Source organism: Leucoraja erinacea, chromosome 2, assembly GCF_028641065.1.
Source record: "Leucoraja erinacea ecotype New England chromosome 2, Leri_hhj_1, whole genome shotgun sequence".
NCBI lineage: Eukaryota > Metazoa > Chordata > Chondrichthyes > Rajiformes > Rajidae > Leucoraja > Leucoraja erinaceus.
The window spans coordinates 26,032,978-26,057,730 of NC_073378.1; the positions used below are offsets into that span (position 1 = coordinate 26,032,978).

Genomic DNA, 24,753 nt, shown 5'->3' on the forward strand with positions numbered 1-24,753 from the left:
TGGGGGGGGGGGGGGGAGGGGTGGGGGGATGGGGGGGGGGGGGGTGGGGGGGGGATGGGGGGGGGAGGGGGGGGGGGGGTGATGGGGGGGTGTGGGGGGGGTGGGGGGGGGGGGGGGGGGGGTGGGCGTGGGGGCGGTGGGGGGGTGGGGTGGGGGGGACGGGGCGTTAACGGGTTGACGGGGGGGGGTGGGTGGGGGGTGGGTGGGAGGGATGGGGGGTGGGGGGGTGGGGGGGGGGGGGGGTGGGGGGATAAGAGGGGAGGGGTGGGGGGGGGGGTTGGGGGGGTGGGGGATGGGGGATGTGTGTGGGGATGGGGGGGTGTGGGGGATGGGGGGGTGGTGTGTGAGGGATGGGGGGGTGTGGGGGATGGGGGGGATGGTGGGGGGATGGGGGGGGGGTGTGAGGGGTGGGGGTGTGGGGGGGGGGGTGGGGGATGGGGGGTGTGTGGGGGATGGGGGGGTGTGGGGGATGGGGGGGGTGTGGGGGATGGGGGGGTGTGGGGGATGGGATGGGGGGTGTGTGGGGGATGGGGGGGGGGATGGGGGGTGGGGGTTGAGTGGGGGGTGTGGGGATGGGGGTGTGTGGGGGATGGGGTGTGTGGGGGGGATGGGGGGGGTGGGGGGGTGGGGGGGTGGGGGGGTGTGGGGGGGGGGGGGGGGGTGTGTGGGGGGGTGTGTGGGGGATGGGGGGGGTGTGAGGGATGGGGGGGGGTGTGAGGGATGGGGGGGTGTGAGGAGGGGGGGGGGGTGGGGGGGGAGTGGGGGAGGGGGGGTGTGGGGGATGGGGATGGGGGGGGTGTGAGGGATGGGGGGGGTGTGGGGTGGGGGGGGGGTGGGGGGGGGGGGTGTGAGGTGAGGGGGATGGGGGTGTGTGAGGGATGGGGGGTGTGTGAGGGATGGGGGGGGTGGGGATGGGGGGGTGGGGGATGGGGGTGGGGTGTGGGGTGGGGATGGGGGGGGTGGGGGATGGGGGGGTGTGGGGGATGGGGTTGTGGGGGATGGGATGGGGTGTGGGGGATGGGGGGTGTGGGGGAGGGGGTGTTGTGGGAGGGGGGGGGGGTGGGGGGATGGGGGGTGTGTGGGGGATGGGGGGGTGTGAGTGGGGGATGGGGGTGTGTGAGGGATGGGGGGTGTGTGGGGGGGGGGGGTGTGGGGGATGGGGGGTGTGAGGGATGGGGGGTGTGGGGGATGGGGGGGTGTGAGGGATGGGGGGTGGGGGGATGGGGGGTGTGTGGGGGGGGGGGGTGTGGGGGATGGGGGGTGGGGGGGGGGGGGGTGGGGGGGGATGGGGGGGTGTGTTGAGGGATGGGGGGGGTGTGGGGGATGGGGGGTGTGGGGGATGGGGGGTGTGTGGGGGGGTGGGGGGGGGTGTGGGGTGGGGGATGGGGGGGTGTGTGAGGGATGGGGGGGGTGAGGGATGGGGGGGTGGGGGGTGGGGGGGTGTGAGGGATGGGGGGGTGTGGGGGATGGGGGGGGTGTGAGGGTGGGGGGGTGTGGGGGATGAGGGGTGGGGGGATGGGGGGGTGTGAGGGATGGGGGGGTGTGGGGGATGGGGGGGTTGTGTGGGATGGGGGGTGTGGGGATGGGGGGGTGTGTGTGAGGGATGGGGGGGGTGTGAGGGGGGGTGTGGGGGGGTGGGGGGGATGGGGGGTGTGTGTGAGGGGGGGGGGGGGTGGGGGGTGTGTGGTGGGGGGGTGGGGGATGGGGGGTGTGTGGGGGATGGGGGGTGTGTGGATGGGGGGGGTGGGGGGGGATGGGGTGGTGTGGGGATGGGGGGGTGTGGGGGATGGGGGGGTGTGGGGGGTGGGGGGCGGGGGCGGGGGGGGGGGGGGGGCGGGGGGGCGGGGGGGGGGGGGGGGGGGGGGGGGGGGGGGGGGGGGGGGGGGGGGGGGTGGGGGGGGGGGGGGGGGGGGGGGGGGAGTGGGCGGGGGGGGGGGAGTGTGAGCGGGGGGGGGTGAGCGGGAGGGGGTGGGGGGCGGGGGGGGTGGGGTGTGTGAGGGATGGGGGGGTGTGGGGGATGGGGGGGGTGGGGGGTGTGGGGGGTGTGGGGGAGGGGGGGGGATGGGGGGTGTGTGTGGGGGATGGGGTGTGTGGGGGATGGGGGGTGTGAGGGGTGGGTGAAGATGTGCGGTGTGTGTGAGGGGTGGGGGATTGGGGTGTGAGGGAAGGGAGATGTGTGTGAGGGATGGGGAAGAGTGTGAGGGGTGGGCGGAGGATGTGTGAGAGGTGGGGGGGGGGAGGTGTGTGTGGGTGGAGGGGGGAGCGGGCGTGAGGGTGTATGTGTGAGGAGGGGTGCGGGTGTGATGGGGGCGATGGGCGCCCCCCCCCCCAACATGGTCACCTCAGCAATCCCCCCCCCCTCCCCGGTGCACCTCCCAATCTCACTCTCCCACCTCTGTAACCTCCCGATCTCACTGCTCCACCATTCCATCCTCGTATCCCACCTCAGCAAACCCCCCCCCACCATCTCACCACCCTTCCCCCATATGAACTTTCCCCCAACTCGCCCCGCCCCAACCTATTCTCCGCCCGCCCCAGTCTATTCTCACCCCCCCTCTCCCCAACCCACCCCTCCATCAGTCTACATCTATTATGAGTATAGATGGCACAGGTAGGGTAGACATTCAGAACCTTTATTCTCCCCCAGGGTGGAAATGGCCAAGACCAGAGGGCATAGTTTGAAGGTGAGAGGGGGCAAAGTGCAAAAGAGACTTTGGATGGGCATACAATAAGAATGGAGAGATATGGCAGATAAGAGTTGCTCTTGGCATCATGTTCAAACAGACATTGTACGTCAAAGGACCCGTTCCTGTGCTGTACTGTTCTGGTACAAATTCCCCTTTTCTCCAATCGTCAGGACTGGAGGGCCTGAGCTATCAGGTGTGGATGGGCAGGCTATTCCTTGGAGCGCAGGAGGATGAAATTAAAGAGGTATATATGATCATATCATAGATAGGGTAAATGCACAGAGTATTCTACTCAGAGTAAGGGAATCAAGAAACAGAGGACTATCTTCTTCTTATCGAGTCCACACACAAGATTAGAAGTTGTTCAGCCAGAGCTGAACACCCTTCTGGGCATCTGCATACAATGGTGTCTGTCTTGTCACTTCTTGTGCGTGGTGGTGGAAAGATTGGTGGAAACAGGGCAGCGACGCGAACACTCTTTCCTTGACCCCAACAGAGGACTATGATAAGAAGCATCCCATCAACATCCACCTTGTCAGCTCCCTCAGATTTGTACAGGGATAGGAAAGGCTTAGAAGGATATGAGCCAAACTCAGGCTGGTGGGACGAGCTTCGATGGGACTTCTTGGTTGGCATGTGTAAGTTGGGCCAAAGGGCCGGTTTCCGTTCTGTGTGACTCCATGACTCATGATTTGATTAGATCGTCGCTCAACCTGCTCAACGAATCCATTCATTCTACGAATCAACAAAGTACACCATTTACCACAATGGATTTTCTCACGTACATGGACAGGAAGGGTTTAGAGGAACTTTTTAACATAAAAGGGTGGTGGGTGTATGGAGCGAGCTGCCAGAGGAGGTAGCTGTGGCAGGTAATATTGCAACATTTAAGAAATATTTAGACAGGTTCATGGATAGGATAGATTTAGAGGGATCCGTACAGACTCGTAGTTAGAATTGGACCCGGGTCGCAGGTGCTGTAAGGCAGCAACCCTACCACCGTGTAAATGAATTTCACAATTCACTGCCCTCTGCGTAAAGGAATTCCTTATCTCCATTCTAAAGGTTATGTCTTTATCTCCTGAGGCTGTGCCCTCTAGTTCTAGTCTCTCCCACTAGTGGAAATATGATCTCCGCATCTACTATAAGCCTTTTCATTATCCAGCAGGCTTCAATGAGATCTCCCTCATCCTTCTAAAGTCCTAATATCTTTATAGACGACCAGATTCCAGAATGTATGACCTTGCCCACCAGCTGGTAAAAAATTAATTCAAACGTCAATCTGGCCAAAATGCCAACACAAAGACTGCACTTAGGGCAACAGCAGGAACCCAGTAACCAAAGGAAGCAGAGAAAATTATGATAGCAGAATAAATTATGAGTTTTCATAATTGTTCATGGGACATTTCAATTAGTTTAGAGCTACAGCGGGGAAAACAGCTCCTGGGGCCCACCCTGACCAGCGATCCCCGTACACTAACAGTATCCTACACACAATAGGAACAATTTACATTTATACCAAGCCAAATCAACCTACAAATCTGTACATCTTTGGAGTATGGGATGAAACTGGAGCACCTGGAGAAAACCCCACGCGGTCACAAACTCCATACAGACAGCGTCCGTAGTCAGTATCGAACCAGGATCTCTGGTGCTATAAAGCAGCAACTCTACCACTGAGCCACTGTGCTGCCCGAGGTTAGACTGAATAAAACATCTACCACTAACAAGGTCTAAATGCTCATACTATTGAGATGAAAGATACCAAAAGGAGAGATCACAATTCAAGCTTTTCCATTAACTAAAGAAAAGATGGAACTGAAATCAGATGATTAGCTCAGTTATTGCTGTGATGGTCCAGATGGTAGAAAGCCAAAATTATAGCACGTGGAATGCCGAAGATTTATTTTGGAGCAAAATTAAGTTTAATTACATTAAGCAGCGTGTGATACAATACTCATGTTTTAAGGCAATGCTTTGATGCTTTACAATTTCCAATGTTTTAATATTAACCTGAAAGAGACATTTGGAGAAGCAAAATGAACCCCCACCCTCCTTCCCAAAATACAACTGAAAGTCAGCAAGAAAATCAGTCCCCCGTTATTGATGTTGCTTTTTGGTTTCCATCATTGCCAGGTACACACTGAGAACTACAGTCCACAGTTTCTAAAACAGAATTTGTTGTCTAAAGTGCATCTGCTTTGTTTTGTTGTTGGCCATTCCTGTCTTCAACATCCACTTGGATTTCATTCTTTGCACGTACTGCATGTCTTTCTCCTTTCTCTGCGATGCTGCTTTAGCTAGTAAAGAAAGAAATAACAGCCGGCCACATAAACCATCAGAGATTATTACACTACAATTCAGAAAGTCAATTTGTCTCTATTGAAAAAAAATAAATTGAGGTAAGTTATCGTGTCTAAGCAGCTGAAAGTTGTTTCCGACAGGAATATAGTATAGTTTAGAGACAAAGCACGGAGAAAGGCCCCAGGGTTCAATGTGTTTTCGCCGACCAGCGATCACCCGTACACTGGCACTAACCCACACACTAGGAACCATTGGCAATCTTTACTGATGCCAATTAACCTACAAACCTGTACGTCTGGAATTCTCTGCCTCGGTGGAGGCCGGTTCTCTGGATACTTTCAAGAGAGAGCTAGATACGGCTCGTAAAGGTAGCAGTCAGGGGATATGGGGAAAAGGCAGGAACGGGGTACTGATTGGGTAAGATCAGCCATGATCACATTGAATGGCGGTGCTGACTCGAAAGGCCAAATGGCCAACTCCTGCACCTATTGTCTTTTGAGTGTGGGAGGAAATCGGATCACCCGGGGAAAAAGGGAGTACGTACAAACTCCGTACAGACAGCACCTGTAGTCAGGATTGAACCTGGGTCTCTGGCGCTGTAAGGCAGCAACTCTACTGCTGTGCCACCATGCTGCCCAACCATGCTGCCCAATATAAATAATATTAGTTTAAACTGAGATGGTAGACACTGTTCAGCCCATCACAGATACTGACCTCCCCACCCTAGTATAGCTTCCAAGATGGCGTCAACCCAGGTGACTGCGTGCTGGCCACAGAAGCAGATCTACAATCGCTCCACAGTTTTGAATCTATATTCCTACATCAACATTTACCACTTTCAGACTTTACTGGCTTTATCTTACACAAAACGTAATTCCCTTATCATGTATCTGTACACTGGATGGCTTGATTGTAGTCATTTATTGTCTTCCGTTGCTTGGTTGACACGAAACATAAGCTTTTCACTGTACCTCGGTACGCGAGACAATAAAGTAAACTGAATCAAAGGGATGTACACGAGGCACAGGCTCAAATAGGCAGCCAGCATCAGAGACGCACACCTCATAGGCCACACACTCCTGCCTTCGGGAAGGTGGTAATTTACATCTAACATCATGAATAGGTATAAAACCCCCTGACCACCAGGTTCAAGGTAGCTTCTCACCATCAACCATCAGGCTCCCGTACACCACGCAATACTAACCTCAATTAAGGATTTCTATAGACTGTCTTTGATTGCACTAAGGACTTTTTGAGGGTTTTGATTTTTGCACTGTGCGCACTGGTAGAGTTGCTGCCTCACAGCACCAGAGACCTGGGTTCGAGCCTAACTACGGGTGCTGTCTGTATGGAGTTTGTACGTTCTCCCTGTGATGGGTGAGTTTTCTCCGGGTGCTCTGGTTTCCTCCCACACTCCAAAGACGTGCTGACTTGTAGGTTAACTAGCCCTCTGTAAATTGCCCCTAGTGCGTAGAATAGAATTATTGTAAGGGGTGATCGCTGGTCGGTGTGAACTCAGTGGGCCGAAGGACCCTTTCCAGGCTGTATCTCTAAACTAAACAAAAGACTTTAAGGCTGAGGAAGGTAACAGATTGAAGTTACTGCACTGAAGATATCAAGACACTTACCAAGCTCACTTGTCCAACCCAGGGCTTTGTATTGCTGTAGCAATTTGCCCATCACACGATGAGTTCCAGTCACAGCCACTGCTCTAGAGATGCCAAAATGTTGCTTATAGTATCGCATCAGTGACCGGTGACCAATTCTTGCACCTGAGATTCAATAGAGTGGAAAAAAGTTAAACCAGTAGCAAATTAATATTTTATTACGAAAGATAGACACACAGCGCTGGAGTAACTTAATGGGTCAGGCAACATCTCTGGAAAACATGAATAGGTGACGTTTCAGAGTGCTGGAGTAACTCAGCAGGTTAGGCAGCATTTTTGGAGAAAAAGGATGGATGACGTTTCAGGTCAGAACCCAATTTCAGACCTGACACGAAACGTCACCTATCCTTGTTTTCCAGAGATGTTGCCTGACCCGCTGAGTTCATAAGATAATGTGATAGGAAAAGAATTAGGCCATTCAGCCCAATTCAATCATGGCTGATCTATCTCTCCCTCCTAATCCCATTCTCCTGCCTTCTCACTATAACCTCTGATACCTGTACTAATCAAGAATCTATCTCTGCCTTAAAAATATCCACTGACTTGGCCTCCACAGCCTTCCGTGGCAAAGAATTCCACTGACTAAAGAAATTCCTCTTCATCTCCTTCCTAATAGAACGTTATTTAATTACCTCTAGTCCTCGATTCTCCCACTAATGGAAACATCTTCTCCACAAAGATTTTAATATAATGCACTGAGTAAATTTGAATTATGATGTTTTGATATTTTGCAGTTGTACCATTTACCCTCTTTCTTCCCCCCCCCCCTCGCAATTAAAAAAAAAAAAAAAAATTGCAAGGTTAGCCCCAAGCAAACTATTTAAATCAAATTAACAACATTGTTTTACACCAGTGCGTTTCAAATTTTAAATTCAAATGCAATACTACCCTGATTTAAACACAGCGCTGGGGGATCTCAGTGGGTCCGGCAGCATCTGTTGACTGGCCCTGACCCGCAATGTCACCTGTCCATTTCCTCCAGTGATGCTGTCTGACCTATTGAATTCACCCAGCATGGCGTTCCAGCATCTGAAGTTTCTGGTGCCTCTAATATTGCTCTGATCTTGTACTTTAGACACACATATGGAAACAGGCCCTTGGGCCAACCAAATCCGTGCTGACCAGCAATCATCTCCGTACACTAACACTATTCCACACTAAGGACAATTTAGTTCTTACCACAGCCAATTAACCTCCAAACCTGTACGTCTTTGGAGTGTGGATGGAAACCGGAGCACCCGGGGAAAACCCACGCAGGCACAGGGGTAACAGACAAACTGCACCCATAGTCAGCATTGAACCCGGGTCTCTGGCACTGTCAGGCAGCAACTCTACCGCCGTGCTGCCCCGGCCCTAGTGGGTATATGGAACGAGCTGCCAGAGGAACAGATCCTTGGACAAGCACTTGGACTGTAAGGCAGCAGCTCTACCAAACTTCCGTGCTGTATAGCTCTATGACTCTATGTAGGAAGGAACTGCAGATGCTGGTTTACACCAAAGATAGACACAAAAAGCTGGAGTAACTCAGTGGGACAGGCAACATCTCTAGAGAGAAGGAATGTGTGACGTTTCGGGTCGAGACCCTTCTTCAGTCCAAAGAGGCTCTTTAGTCAGCCTGCTCCACTGAGTTACTCCAGCTTTTTGTGACTTATCTTTAGCTGCATGACACTAGGTGTACAAAGAACATCTCAGTGAAGGGACATCTTGACTTTGTACTAACCAGAAGGAAGTACAAGCTCCATTGTTTCTTCATTGTATTCCAGATTCTTGCTAGGAACCTCTGTGGTTTTCTTTTCAACATCTTCTCCATTGTGATCGGGATAACTTTCTCTAAGGGAAAAAAAATCAAAAACATTTACAAATGACTAGCTGTGTACTCTCTTGAGATAGACGCAAAGCACTGGAGTACCTCAGCAAGTCGGGCAGCATCTCTGGAGAAAAAGGATGGGTGACATTTCAGGTTGCAACCCTTCTTCAGACTGAAAGTAGAGGTGGGGGAGGGATGAACTGGATGCAAGAAAAGGCCAGAAGAAATCAGGGGCGGCAACAGATGACCTCAGGAAGGATGGTGTCCATAATGACCCATTGTTGGCTGGGGAAGGCATGTTAGGAGGGATACAAGGAAGCAAACTGTGGAACTGGTAGGATGTCTAGAATGGAGGATGGGAAGGCAAGAGAGAGGAGGGACGGGAATGCAGGTTACTTGAAATAGAGAAATCAATATTCATACAGCTGGATTGTAAGTTGCCAAGCAAAATATGAGCTGCTGTTCCTCCAATTTGCGTGAGGCCTCACTTTGACAGTGGAGGAGGCCCAGGACAGAAAGGTCAATATGGGAAGGGGAATTCAAATGTCTGGCAGCCGGGAGATTTCGTAGGACAAGGCGGACTGAGAGCAAGTGTTCAAAAACTCCCCTGTGCCTGTTCCATCATCCAACAAGATTGCTATTGTGACTTGTCTCAACCACTGAGTTCAGTGGAATTGCACTATGAGGATTGCTCCAAATTTCTACCATTGTTCGTGTGCAAAGTGCTTTGTAATTTTAATTCTGCAAGACATGGAAAATCTAATTGAAAGCTTTGGCCTTCGTACCATTCCCCATTGGGCAGGAATAGGATTTAACTCCTTGCAATGCAGAAGGATGAGGGGTGATCTTATAGAGAGGAATAGATTAGGTGGATGCACAGCATCTTGTACCACGAGTGGGAGATTCAAGACCTAGTGGACATAAATTTAAGGTGAGAGGAGAAAGGTTTAATTGGAACCCGAGGGTCAACTTTTTCCACAGAGCGGTGAATATATGGAACGAGCTGCCAGAGGAGGTAGTTGAGGCAGGTATTATAAACATTTAAAAGACATTTGGACAGGCACATGGAAAGGAAAGGTTTAGAGAGATCTTGGGCAAAATCAGGCAGATGGGACTAGTGTAGTTGGGGCATTTTGCTTCATCTACACTAGATGGGACTAGCGCAGATGGAGCATATGTAAACATATCCTGGAGTCAATACAGCATGGCGGAAGGGCCTGTTTCCATGCTGTGTCACTCTATGACTGTATATACCTGCAGTGCTGCTGCAAGTAAGAATTTCATGGTTCCGTTTCGGGACATATGACATTAAAACACTCTCGACTTGACTAATTAATTTCTGACTATTTGCCACTTCATGACAGTTTCTTGTGCAGCGTGTTGCGTACATTTCAAACCCTGAAATGCCTGTCCAACACAGAGGATATATGGGGATGGATTTCAACTGTTATAAAACACCTGTGAAATTAAACTCATGGACGACAACAATATAACAACATTTGATATACATTTGCCCAGGTACATGGACAGGAAAGGTTTAGAGGTAAATGGTAGTTTAAATGGGGCAACTTGGTCAGCATGGATGAGTATCTCATTGGAGATATGGAAAGCTGGAACTTAGGGCAGCAGGGTGTTGCAGTGGTAGAATTGCTGCCTTACAGCGCCAGAGACCAGAGTTAAATCCAAACAATGGTGCTGTCTGGACGGAGTTTGTACGTTCTCCCCGGGCCCAAATAGTTTTTTCCCCCCTGGATCTCTGGTTTCCTCCCACACTCCAAGGACTTGTAGGTTGTATTGGCTTAGTAAAATTGTAAATTATCCCTAGTGTGTAGGAGAGCGTTAGGGTACGGGGATCGCTGGTCGGCACTGACTCGGTGGGCTGACGGACCTGTTACCGCGCTGTATCTCCAAACGACACTAAACTTGGGCACTGAGAAATAACGTGATTTGTGCAGCATTCCTTCAAACTGTACAGTTATTAGCCCCAAAAAACCTGATTGTATATGTGCTTCTGCCAAAAGCAGCAGCATTTCCTGCTGCACCTAACTACATAATATCCCAAAGCACAAAATGTATTACCTGAAATCATAAAAGTCTGCAAATTCAATGGCAGCATCTCCGTCTGTGAACAGCTTACAATGACTGCTGTCAACCATGTGAGCATGCACTGCTTCCAGTGAGTAAAAGGACCGACCCTTCTCGTTGCACCACAGGCAGATATTTCCCACAGCAACTTTTTCCCCTGCACCAAAAATAAAAGTACACACATCACCAGCAGTCGGCCACCCAGTGTAGCATGTAAAAAGGACACAATGCTGTGGTAGCTCAGCGGGTCAGGCATCATCTGTGGAGAACATGGATTGGTGACGTTTCACAGAGTGCTGGGATATCTCAGCCAGTCAGGCAGCATCTTTGGAGAACATGGATAGGTGATGTTTCGGGTCGGGACCCTTCTTCAGACAGATTGTTCTTCAGACTGAGTCTTGACCCTAAACATCACCTATGTTCATGTCACAGGAACAGAATTAGGCCATTCGGCCCATCAAGTCCACTCTGCCATTCGATGATGGCTGATCTATTTTTCCCCTTCACAAACCAATTTGCCTCCTCCCACTAACCTTTAACACCCCTACTAAGCTGGAAAATGTTCTGCAGAGATTCTGACTGATCCACTGAGTTACTACAGCACTGTCTTTTTTTTTTTGTTGTAAACCAGCACCTGCAGTTCCTTGCTTCCACAATGCATATGCATCCCATCCCAAAACCCATTGGATCTCAACTAGTCTCAATGTTTGGAATCAAATGACTTCTAAAAGATAAACAGCTTCAGAATTGAAGACAAAGTGTTGAGCTGCTGACTTTAGTCTAACTGGGCATCACGTTCGGCACAGACATTGTGGGATGAAGGGTGTGTTCCTGTGCTGTCCGGCTCTATATCTATGTCATGTGGTGCATGAGAATAAATTATAAGTCTGAAGAAGGGTTCCCACCCAAAACATCACCTCTTCCTTTTCTCCAGAGATGCTTCCGGATCTGATCAGTTACTCCAGTAATTTGTGTGTGTTCGGTATGAACCTTCCTTCCTACCCAAATTAATTACAGCTGCTCCTCCAACCACCATGGGGTTACGTTCCGATAAACCCATCGTAAATCGAAAATATCTTAAGTCGCAAATGCATTTAATACAATGTGATCACGAGACCGGAAATGACCTGCAGCTCGCTGCTGTTGCCCAATGTTCGCAGATCGTAAAGTCGAAATATCGTAAGTCGAAGCATGGTAAATCGGGGAGCATCTGTACCAGCCCTGCTTAAGGTCCCTTTAGAGGCAATCGGTAGCAGCTAATTACTGCTCAACAAGTCTCCGTCGCGGACATAACTGAAGGTAACATTTCGGCAACATTGTGGAGAGAAATGAGTGGCAAATCTGCAGCTTGTCACATTGAAGACAGATACAAAAAGCTGGAGTAACTCAGCGGGTCAGACAGCATCCCTGAAAAAAAAGGAATAGGTGAGGTTTCGGGTCGAGACCCTTCTTCACTCGAAACGTCACCTATTCCTTTTCACCAGAGATGCTGCCTGACCCGCTGAGTTACTCCAGCTTTTTCTGTCTATCTTTGGTTTAAACCAGCATCTACAGTTCCTTCCAACACATTAAGTCACATTGTACTACCCTCTACATCACGTGGACTCAATGTACCATGGGACACAGCCTTTCAACAAAGCAGACAATTTTAATTGTGTCAGCTCATTCCACACCTGTTCTGATGTTCATCAGCAACATTTTTCCACTAGTGGGAGAGTCTAGGACCAGAGACCTCATAGTAAAGGCAGGTAGACAAAAATGCTGGAGAAACTCAGCGGGTGAGGCAGCATCTTTAGATGCTGCCTCACCCACTGAGTTTCTTCAGAATTTTTGTCTATCTTCAATTTTCCAGCATCTGCAGTTCCTTCTTAAACATCATAGTAAAGGTACATACTTTTAGAATGGAGATGAGGAGGAATTTCTTTAGCCAGAGGTTGTTGAATCTGTGGAATTCTGTCACAGATGGCTGTGGAGGCCAAGTCAATGGATACTTTTAAGGCAGAGGTCCTTAATTACTATGGGTGACAAGGGCTATGGGGCGAGGGGAAGAGAAGGGTTGAGAGAGAAAGGGAGATCAGTCTCAATCGAAGTGCAGAGCAGACTTGATTGGCTGGAAGGCTTAATTCTGCTCTTGCATCTTATGGTCCTGTGACATTGTAAATAATTTTGCTCGTCTTGCAATACCCTTGTCAATGGTTGATGAATTTACAGTATCTCGGAAACTTGTGGTACTTACCCAGATATTTTATCAGCCCCCGCAGATCCACTAGAAATTCCACGTCAGGGATAAAGAAACTGTGGGACTTGGTCATGTGATTTATATTTCTTAACAGAGTCCGCGAGTGGTGTGAGCAGAACAAGCAGTCCGTGAACTGGAAAGGCAGCAGTCGGGGAGTCTGCCCTCGGCCCTTCAGCTTTGCTCTCCTCATCTTCTTCTTCTGCTTCATCTTCCATCTCATCGGCTGTGTCCAAATCCTCCCACTCAACTGGTGGAAAGTGTGAAGAGCAAAGTTAGTTGTAATCCAGAGACATGGCAGTGCAGATGCTGGTTAACAAAAAATGGACTAATAATGGGAAAAAAGCTCATACTTAAATTCTGGAAAAATGCGCCTACACCAACAATACAAATGTGGATATCAAATATGTTTGAAACACTACATCTGGAAGAGATGAGATTCCTCTTAGCAGGCAAACCAGACCACTTCCAAAAGACGTGGTCTACGTTATTGGAACTATTACAAGGTGCAATAGTAATATAAAAAATAAATAAATAAATAAAAGGTGCCAGGATCTGGCAACGGGGGGTAAAAAAAAAAAAAACAACAAAATCAGACTTGGCTGGTAGTCCCCTTTCTGCGGAGTTTAATGTTATAATAGAGCGATTGTTTCTCCTCTCTTTTTCCTTCTTTTCTAGGGTCTACTTTCTTTCTTTACTTCCTTCTCTAACTTCTTTTCTAAGGGGCTTTCCTTTCTCAACACTCTCCTGCACCTTCACGACTCTTGCGCACTTTCTTTACTTCTATCTTTTTCTTAAAGCTCAAAAAATGAAGCAGTACAAAAAATGTATTAAGACATACGTGTTGTGTATTATTCTAATTTACCGTACTTCTAATAAAAATTAAATATTAATTTTTTTTTTTTTTTAAATGGACAGAGTGCTGGAGTAACTCAGCGGGTCAGGCAGCATCTCTGGAGAACATGAATAGGTGACGTTTCACAGAGTGCTGGAGTAACTCAGCAGCTCATAGAAACAGAAAATAGGTGCAGGAGTAGGCCATTCGGCCCTTCGAGCCTGCACCGCCATTCAATATGATTATGGCTGGTCATCCAGCTCAGGCAGCATCTGTGGAGAACATGAATAAGTGACGTTTCACAGAGTGCTGGAGTAACTCAGCGGATTAGACAACATCTCTGGAGAACATGGACAGGTGACGTTTCACAGAGTGCTAGAGTAACTCAGCGGGTCAGGCAGCATCTTTGGAGAACATGGATAGGTGACGTTTTGGGTCAGGGCACTTCTTCAGACTGGTAGGGCCTATCCATGTTCTCCAGAGATGCTGCCTGACCTGCCTAATCACTCCAGCATGTCCCTTTTAGTTATAATTTAAATACTTTGCCAAAGCAGCATAATATGTATTTACAGATTGAATATCAAAATGTTAGAACGGGCACCAAATGGGCAAACCCACACACAGGAAAACCACACAATCTGATTGTGCTGCACCGCTTAAACTCAGTGGAGGCCTGATTTCAGCTGCTCCCTTTGCTGGAATATTTACTGTTAGGAATTAAATGTGCATAGGGGTATCATCAAAAGGAATAAAACTCAATTGCTTGAAAATAGAGTTACAATGGCACAGCAGTAGAGTTGCTGCCTTACAGCACCAGAGACCTGGGACAATTGACAACTTTTCACTGAAGTCAATTAACCTACAAACCTGTTCGTCTTCGGTGTGTGGGAAGAAAACCGGAACACCCAGAGAAAACCCACGTAGGTCACCGGGAGAACGTACAAACTCCGTATAGACAGCACCCGTAGTCAGGATCGAACCCAGGTCTCTGATGCTGTAAGGCAGCGACTCTACCGCTGTGCCACCTTGCTGGCCAAGTTGCCATTCAGATTCCCATTATATCTTTCTCCACTCACCTTATACTCCCTGGTTCTCGATTCCCCAACTCTGGTCTTAGCCTGCTCAACCTCTCCCTATAGCTCAGGCCCTCACGACCGGGTAACATCCTTGTAAATCCTTGTACAAATGTAGCATGACATCCCAACCTTTATTCTCAATGTATGCAGGAAGGAACTGCAGATGTTGGTTTATACCAAAGATAAACGCAAAATGCTGGAGTAACCCAGCAGGTCAGGCAGTATCTCTGGAGAAAAATTGATAACGTTTTGGGTCGGAACCCTTCTTCAGACTCAATACTCTGACTGATGAAGGCCAATGTACCAAAAGATTTCTTGACCACCCTATATAACTGTGAAGCCACTTTCAAGGAACCATGTACCTGCACTCCTAGATCCCACTGTTCTACAACACTCCCCAGAGCCTTGCCACTCACTGTGTAGATCCTACCTTGGTTTGGTTTCCCACAATAAAACACCTCACACTTCTCTGTAGTCCATCAACCATTCCTCAGCCCACCTGCCCAACAGATCAAGATCCTGCTGCAATTTTTGACACCCATCCACAATAGCACTCACTTTAGTGTCATCTGCAAACTTACTAATCAACCCTTGTACGTTCTCATCTAAATCATTGACGTAGATGATAAACAGTAACGGGCCGAGCTCCGAATCCTGAGGCACATGCCTCCAGTCTGAAAAACAATCTTCCACCATCACCCTCTGCTTCCCCCCATGAAGCTCATTTTCTATCCAGTCAGCTATGTTTTCTTGGATCCCATGCAATTTAAGCTTCTGGAGCAACCTACCATATTGGACCTTGTCAAATGCCGTGCTGAAATCCATACATACAATGCTTACAGCTCTGGCCTCATCAATCTTTTTTGTCACATCTTCAGATCTCTCACATAGAAAACCATGCGGACTATCTCTAATCAGTCCTAGTCCTTCTAAATGCATGTATATCATATCCCTTAGAATACTCTCCTTTCCCTCAGATAAGAACTCTCCCCAAAGTTTGAAAGGTGCTGGATCATCTGTCACACTGTTTATTAGAGATATAGCGTCAGACAGCATGGAAATAGGTCCTTCAGCCCAACTTGGCCACAACATGCCCATCCAAGCCCTTCCCGTTTGCTGTTCACCATATCCCTCAACCCTTTCTCTCCATGTACCTGTCCAAATGGTTTTTAAATGTTCATGTTCATAAGTGATAGAAGCAGAATTAGGCCATTTGGCCCATCAAGTCCACTCTGCCATTCAATCATGGCTGATCTATCTCTCCCTCTCAACCCCAATTTCCTGCCTTCTCCCCATAACCCCTGGCACCCGTACAGATCAAGAATCTATCTACCTCTGCCACTGACTTGGCCTCCACAGCCTTCTGTGGCAAAGAATTCCACAGATTCCTCTGACTAAAGAAATTTCTCCTCATCGCCTTTCTAAAGGAACGTCCAAGAATTCTGAGGCTGTGACCTCTGGTCCTAGACTCTCCCACTAATAGAAACATCCTGCTGTTATAGTACCTGCCTCAACTACCTTCTCTGGCAGCTAGTTCCATATACCCACCAGCCTGTGTGTGAAAAAGTTGCCCCTCAGTTTCCTATTAAATCTTCCTCACCTCCCCTCTCACCCTCACCTTCATTTTGCCATCTGCAGGCTGTTAAGGATACATTTACAGTCACTCACCATCGCCTGCATCTTCCTCTTCCATCACCACGTCCTGCTCCTCATCCTCGGAGGATTCGTCCGGTCCCAATTTCTTGGCTTGCTGCTCCAGCCAAAGTAAGCGGGGTGGTTTGTCGGGCCTTTTCTTGCTTACTTTTGCTTGAGTGTCGCCGGGTGTTGGGTTAAGGGTCCTCTTCTTGGCCGAGGGGGAAAGCTGGGCCTTCACTGCCTGCTGGATGGCTAGATTCATCGCGTCTTTGTCCATCCGCTCCTCACTCAATCCCTTCTCCAGATTTTTGGTGTTGAGCCTCTCCAGCTCCTTGCTGGCGATGCCGGCAGCCTTCTTTTCCGCGTCGACGTGCTTCTTCGATTTCAAGTGGTTGCCGTAGGCATTGTAGGTGGCAAACCTCTTGTCACAGGCGGCACATACTGTCGCCGTCCCCTTGCTCTGCTCCTCCATTGCCACTCGCTGCGCCAGCACCCGCTCCTGGAAGTTCTCCGCCGTAACCGGTGGCATGTCTGCCACCTTACGCTTCAGGTTATACCTGTGCCAGTCCGTCTTGTAGTGCGACCTCTGGATCTCCGTGTCAGCGAACGCCACGCGGCACGTTATGCAGGTGTAGGAAGACATCGCTTGAACAGAAACAGTTAAAAGTTAGACAGCCAGGGGAAAATAATCAATCCCAATCTCGCTTTGTCACTATATCAATCGGAGAACTCTCACTGATGAGAGACAAAATCCTGGAGTAAGCTAACTCCGTGGATCTGGCAGCATCTCTGGAAAAACGAGTAGCTTACATTTATTGTATAAGGCATAGTGCTAGAGCTAGAGTAACACGGCAGGTCGAGCAGTAGCTATAGAGGGAATAGATTCAGGGGCAGTTTTTCCCCCAGCAGTTATCAAGCAATGGAACCATCCTATCAACAACTAGAGAACAGTCCTGAGCTACCATCTACATCATTGGAGACTCTGGGACTATCTTTATTTGGACTTTACTGAATTTTATCTTGCACTAAACGTTATTCCCTTTATCATGTATTACACTGTGAATGGCTCGATTGTAATCAAGTATAGTCTTTCCACTGACTGGATAGCACGCAACAAAAGATTTCCACTGTACCTCGGTACACGTGACAATAAACTAAAACTGAAGGGTCCCGACCCAAAACAACACCTGTTCATTCCCTCCACAGATGCTACCTTACCTGCTGAGTTACCCATCATTTTGCGTCTGTCAGACAGCATCTCTGGAGAAAAGAAATAGGTGACATTTCGGGTCAAGACCCCACTTCAGGCTCAGACAAGGGAAAGGGAAACAAGAGATTATAAGGGTCTCGACCCGAAACTTCACCTATTCCTTCGCTCCATAGATGCTGCCTGCCCCGCTGCGTTTCTCCAGCATTTTTGTTTACCTTCGAGAGATATAGACGATGATAGGTAACAAATGAAAGATATGCAAAAAGTAACGATGATCAAGGGAACGGTCCACGTGCGAGGGCCTCATCTATGATGGAAGAGGGGAACCCCCATTCCCTAATGAATGAGGATATCTCGGATGTCCTGGTATGGAACACCTTATCTTGGGCACAGATTTCATTGGGCATAGACGGAGGGATTGGGAGTAGAGGGATAGCAGGTGTGGAAAGAAGTGTAGTCTAGATAGTTGTGGGAGTCAGTGGGTTTATAATAGACGCGAGTCGATAGTCTATCCCCTATGATGGAGATGGCGAGATCAAGGAAGGGGAGGGTGGTGTCAGAGATGGTCCAAGCGAATTTGAGTAAAGGATGGAATTTGGTGGTGAAGTTAATAAAGTCAGTGGGTTCTGCATGTGTGCAGGAGGTAGCACCAATGCAGTCGTCAATGTAACGGAGACAGAGTTCAGGGATAGGGCCCTCTTGCTGCAGCACAACAGAATATACACAACAGAAGGTGTGAACTCATATCCAGGACAAGGGGTCACAGCTTAAGGATAAAGGGGAAATCCTTTAAAACCGAGATGAGAAGAACTTTTTTCACGCAGAGAGTGGTGAATCTCTGGAACTCTCTGCCACAGAGGGTAGTTGAGGCCAGTTCATTGGCAATATTTAAGAGGGAGTTAGATATGGCCCTTGTGGCTAAGGGGATCAGGGGGTATGGAGAGAAGGCAGGTACGGGATACTGAGTTGGATGATCAGCCATGATCATATTGAATGGCGGTGCAGGCTCGAAGGGCCGAATGGCCTACTCCTGCACCTAATTTCTATGTTTCTATGTTTCTATAAGGACGAGACCAAACATAGACTGAGTTATCGTTTCGGTCAGGCTGGCTGGGCCTGGGCCTACCTGATCTCCCGGTTGATAAACACTAATTCCCCCTCCCATTCCCACACTGACCTTTCTGTCCTAGGACTCCTACACTGTCAGAGTGAGGCCAAACACATATTAGAGGAACAGCACCTCATATTTCACTTGGCCAGCTTACACCTCCAAGGGTATGATGATTGATTTCTCTAACTTCAACACTTGCTTTCCCTCTCTCTCCCTGCGTCCCTCCCCCACCCAAGTTGTGCCAACTTCAAAGTCTTCTTAGGTACACAAAAAGGCTGGAGAAACTCAGCGGGTGAGGCAGCATCTTTGGAGCGAAGGAAACGGGCGACATTTCAGGTCGAAACCCTTCTTCCACACACATAACAATGGAATGTTCTTTTGATCATAGTTGCTTTTTATCTTTCTTTCATTCATTTGTTCTATATCAGCATCTATATCTCTAGCTTTCCTATCCCTTGACTCTAGTCTGAAGGGTCTAGACGGGTGCCAAAGGTGATGAGGAGAAGGCAGGAGACTGGGTGTGTGGAGGGAGAGATAGATCAGCTACGATTGAATGGCAGAGTAGACTTAATGGGCCAAATGGTCTAATTCTGCCCCTATCACTTATGAGTCTGGATCTGGATGTAGTACGCTGAAAAGCTCCAGGTAGAGCATCACTCAGCACTATGATGGTGTTGGTCGTGCTAGTCGAGATGGAGATGCTTTTGGAGTCAGTGCATCTTTGCATGTGTTGACGTTTTGGACCTTATGAAAATGTCCAAATTCCTTCTCTCCAGAGATGCTGCCTGACCCGTTGAGTTACTCCAGCACTCTGTGTCTTTCAGCATATTGCAGCATCTGCAGTTTTTTTCATATATATATATATATATATATATATTATGCATATATATATATATATATATATTATGTCCTCCCTCCACCACCTCCAGTTTTAATTCCATTTGGAATATTTTGGAGGACCAAGAAACCAAGAACTGCATATTAAATATGAAAAACTGCAGACAATGCAGTACGCACACAGTATACACACATCAACACATATGAATACATACAAACACACAACACATAAACAGCTATACATACACACACACACACACACATAGGGTGGTTGCACGAAAGGTCACTGGGTCATGCGGCTCGACGCACGGAGCCGCTAAATCCAACTGGAAGACATCCGTCACTTCCGGTATATGTTATTAATGCTAGAAACGCGTACATTCCTACCTGTTAAAAACCGCCAAAATGTTGAATTTGTGCGCTGAAAAAAATTGTGGGAGTCGGGGTAAGTGTGAGAGACATGTACCCAACTTTAGAATTCCAAACGTGAAGCGAAATGAAGGTATAGAGAAGTGAGAACTGAAGGGACTACAGCAGCTAAAGTGCTTGGTAAACATTGAAAATATTGGGAATTATCACGTTTGCTCACTGCATTTAATCAAGTAAGGCATTATTTGTGTTTTTTCTTGATTCCTTTGGCATCTAAAAATTCTCAGAAGTGATAAATCTGGCTGTAAATTTTTCTTCAGATGCATTTTCATTTTGTATGTAAAAACCCACGAGAACCAGGAGCGATTTAAAAAAATTACAGCCAGATTAATCACTTCTGAAACTTTTTAGATGCCAAAGGAATCAAGAAAAAACACAAATAATGCCTTAGTTGATGAAATGCAGTGAGCAAACGGCCAATGTTCGCCAAGCACTCTGTCTGTTGTTGTCCCTTCAGCTATCGCTTTTTATCTACCGTCATTTCTCCTCACTTTTGGAATTCTGAAGTAGGCTAAATGTCTCACACGCTTATCCCGATTACCATAATTATTTACAGCACAAAAATTAACAATTTCAGCAGGTTTTAACGGGCCCGCTATGCTGGAAACAATGGTAAGTGCCTACTTGCAGTTCATCGCGTGTAATCCATTTGGAGTAGCGTAGCAACAGTACGGGTCATGGGTCGTGACCCGACTGCCGTGAAACCCTTATACACACACACAGATACACACACATACATGCACACAATTATACACACATACATATACACAATTATACACACACACATATATACATACACACACACATATACAATTATACATACACACACACACATACATGTACACAATTACACACACACACATATACACAATTACACACACACACATATATACAATTATACACACACACATATACACAATTATACACACACACATATACACAATTATACACACACACATATACACAATTATACACACACACATATACACAATTATACACACACACATATACACAATTATACACACACACATATACACAATGATACACACACACATATACACAATGATACACACACACATATACACAATTATACACACACACATATACACAATTATACACACACACATATACACAATTATACACACACACATATACACATTATACACACACACAATATACACATTATATACACACACATATACAAATTATACACACACACATATACACAATTATACACACATATACAATTATATACACACACATACACAATTATACACACACAATATACAATTATACACACACACATATACAATTATACACACACACATATACAATTATACACACACATACAATTATACACACAAGTACAATTATACACACGTACAATTACACACACGTACAATTACACACACACGTACAATTACACACACGTACAATTACACACACACGTACAATTACACACACACAATTACACACACACGTACAATTACACACACACGTACAATTACACACACACATACAATTATACACACACACATACAATTATACACACACATACAATTATACACACACACACATATATATATAAACAAACATTAATGGTGCGGGAAGATAAAACATGAGCAAGGGGTGAGCACACGAGTGGGTCTCGACCCGAGACGTCACCATTCCTTCCCTCCACAGGCGCTGCCCGTCCCGCTAACATCAGCATTTAGTTGGTGTCTACACTAGTCGCGGCCGCTCCCCGTCTATTGCCGGCGCGGCCCGCGGCCCGAGTCCCTGCGCAAAGTCGCCGCGTCGGGCCTATCCTCACCGCAAGGAGCGAACGCACTTACCATTCACCGCCGCCATTACCCCGATACTGGACTCCACGTTCCCCGCCCACATACCACGTGGCCGCTGACGTCAACCGCCTCCCCACTGAACCACGTGGCCTCAGCTCCCCCCACTGAACCACGTGACCTCAGCGCCCCACTGAACCACGTGGCCTCAGCTCCCCCACTGAACCACGTGACCTCAGCTCCCCCACTGAACCACGTGGCCTCAGCTCCACCCCCACCACTGCCCCACGTGACCAAAGATCCTAGAGCAGTCCTCTATAATCTTTGCACGTGACCGTCATCCTCCGCCACGTAACCACGTGACGTCAACTGACCGCCCCTGCCCCACGTGATCTCACAGACAACAGCAAAAATCTTCCAGCGAGCAAGTTAGTCCACTCCTGCTAACTCCAATGGGCTGACGTGTAGTACACAACGGAGCGGCCATTTCAGTAACCCAACTTTGTATATCCATCTCGCAGTGTAATCAGCGTTGCGGGGGAACAGTTTGTGTGTGTGATGTAGTGTTAGATTCATGATTCATAATTCTGTTAATTCACAATTCTGATATTTTTCGTTAATGATTAATATTTTAATAAATTAGAATTCTGTTAATTTTTTTTAATGTTTTTTTTAATTTATTTTTAAATGGCTCATGTGCTGTGTTTGAGTTGATGTTTGTATTAAACTTGCACTCTGTAATTCGTCTCATCACACTGTTCACAACTGCGGTATTTGGTAAAATAATAGCAATATCAAGATACCAGTTGCTCTGCTCTTGGAATGTTCCTTACTGTTTTTGGTCTTCCCAACAGTAAGTAAGTAGTAAGTAAACTTTATTTCAATCAACTCGCGTTGAAACCAAAGTGCTTTACCCAGAGAGTGGAATGAGATCTGTCTGTAATGGTGGGGTTACCTAATGAAGTATTTAACAAAATAAAATTTGTTTTGAGCAAGATTAACAAATGATAAGGATGATTTTATTCAGCGACCATACAACTGATTAGATTGTGTAGGAAAGAACACACATACATGAATGTGATATAACACATACATATATATTTCTCCAGATTTTTATATATAACTAGACCAAGTGCAGACCCGTTGGGTCTGTTCCCCCAACGTGCGGTTGCGGGAAGGAGGGGCAGCATGCGGTGTCACACAGCGGTCATCAAGAAGGCTCAGCAGCGGCTGCACTTCCTGAGGGTCCTCAGGAAGCACAACCTGGACTCTAACCTGCTGCTGACCTTCTACCGCTCGTCCATCGAGAGCCTGCCGACATACTGCATTACAGCATGGTACGGCAGCTGCACCATGGCAGACAGGGAGAGGCTTCAGAGGGTAACTAGGACAGCACAGAAGATCATTGGCTGCCCTCTCCCCTCCCTGATGGATATTTACACCTCCCGCTGCCTTAGCAGGGCAAAGAATATCATCAAGGACAGCTCCCATCCTGCGTTTGGACTGTTCGACCTGCTGCCCTCTGGAAGGCGCTATAGGTGCATCAAATCTAGGACAAATAGACTCAGGAATAGTTGTTTTCCGAAAATTATAACTACTCTTAATTCACACAGGCACTGACTTTACAGCCCAACACCCGGACTTCCATCTATTATATCCACGTAATGAAATTTGGAACTGTAATGTGTATTGTAACTGTAATTTTTAACATTTAAAAAAAAAAAACATTTTTAATATTTAATATAATCTTTAAACATCTCCTTCACCATTTTGCCTTTATAGATATGTATATAACGCCGCAGAATTGTGCACCTATCCCCCCCCCTTCTCCCTTTTGTTTTTGTTTTCTGTTTCTTGTTTTTTGTACTAAATTATATGTATGCACTGAGTATGAGCAGCTTTTAATTTCGTTGTACATGTATAGTGACAATAAATGGCATATCTACTAACTACCCCCCCCCCCCCCCGCACACATGCTAACTACCCCCTTGATATTATATTATTATTAATTTGCCCTTTTACCCCATAACGGCCCTATCTACTGATGCATAGCCCCCAACACAGAGGAACTCAGAACAGGGAGGAGTCAGAGAGCCAAATGCCAGCGCGCGCGTGGGGGGGGGGGGGGGGGGGGGGGGGTGTTGACGTAACTCGGCCTCATGACGCCCACAGCCATTGATAATTGCCAGCTGACGACAGCCCTTTAAAGCCACTAAGGCGAGACACGTTCGCCCAGGCGGCGCAGTGGGCCGAGGATACCAGGCCTGTAAGGACAGTTATTTGTTCAGATTCAAGTTTAGCAATGAAGAGTTTACAGCACAGCCATTCAGACAGTAGACCAGACATTTTGATTGAAATACAACAAACACTATTCAGAATTCAAATGATGGGGCTTACAGTCATATTTTTATGGGTACCAGCACACATTGGCATTAGAGGAAACGAAATGGCAGATATATTAGCAAAAGAGGTAACAAAAAGAAGTAAGATTGATTTAAGTATTAACATAAGTAAAACTGAAATCAAAGACATTATTAAGCAAAGACTGAAGGAAAGATGACAAAAGCAATGGGAGGAAGAGCGGAAAGGACGGTGGTTCTACAGAGTCCAGAGGAAAGTGGGAGATATGAGATGTGCAGGAAAAAACAGAAAAGAGGAGACAGTAATTTCAAGAATCAGATTTGGACACACTGGTCTGAACAGTACACTTTTTATAATAGGCAAGCATAATACAGGCAGATGTGAATACTGTGGGCAAGAAGAGACAATAGAGCATGTCATTATACATTGTGAGAGGTATGAGGAAGAAAGAAGATAAATGAGTGAACAATTCAGAAAAGAAAAAGTACAATTTGATTTAATAGATATTTTACAAAAGAATTCATATAAGTGCTATCAAATCCTATTGCTTTTTCTCAGGGTAACCAATTTGTTCGGAAAGATATAGGTTATTAGTATATAAGTAATAATGTTATTTGATCCACACTCCATACCAGTTGGTGGCGGTAATGCACCAAAAAGTTGTTTGCCAACCGCCAAAAAAAACTACATAG

General features: G+C 47.4%; 1 protein-coding gene across 1 annotated transcript; it reads right to left on the reverse strand.

The window, feature by feature from the left end:
- Positions 1–4,589: 4,589 nt before the first annotated feature.
- On the reverse strand, positions 4,590–21,887 carry znf622 (zinc finger protein 622). The gene is given in 8 exon segments (XM_055653553.1): positions 4,590–4,987; positions 6,620–6,763; positions 8,379–8,488; positions 10,545–10,707; positions 12,787–12,919; positions 12,921–13,036; positions 16,366–16,977; positions 21,755–21,887. Coding segments are annotated over 8 exon segments (1,464 nt in total). The 5' UTR covers positions 21,807–21,887; the 3' UTR covers positions 4,590–4,853.
- Positions 21,888–24,753: the final 2,866 nt, after the last annotated feature.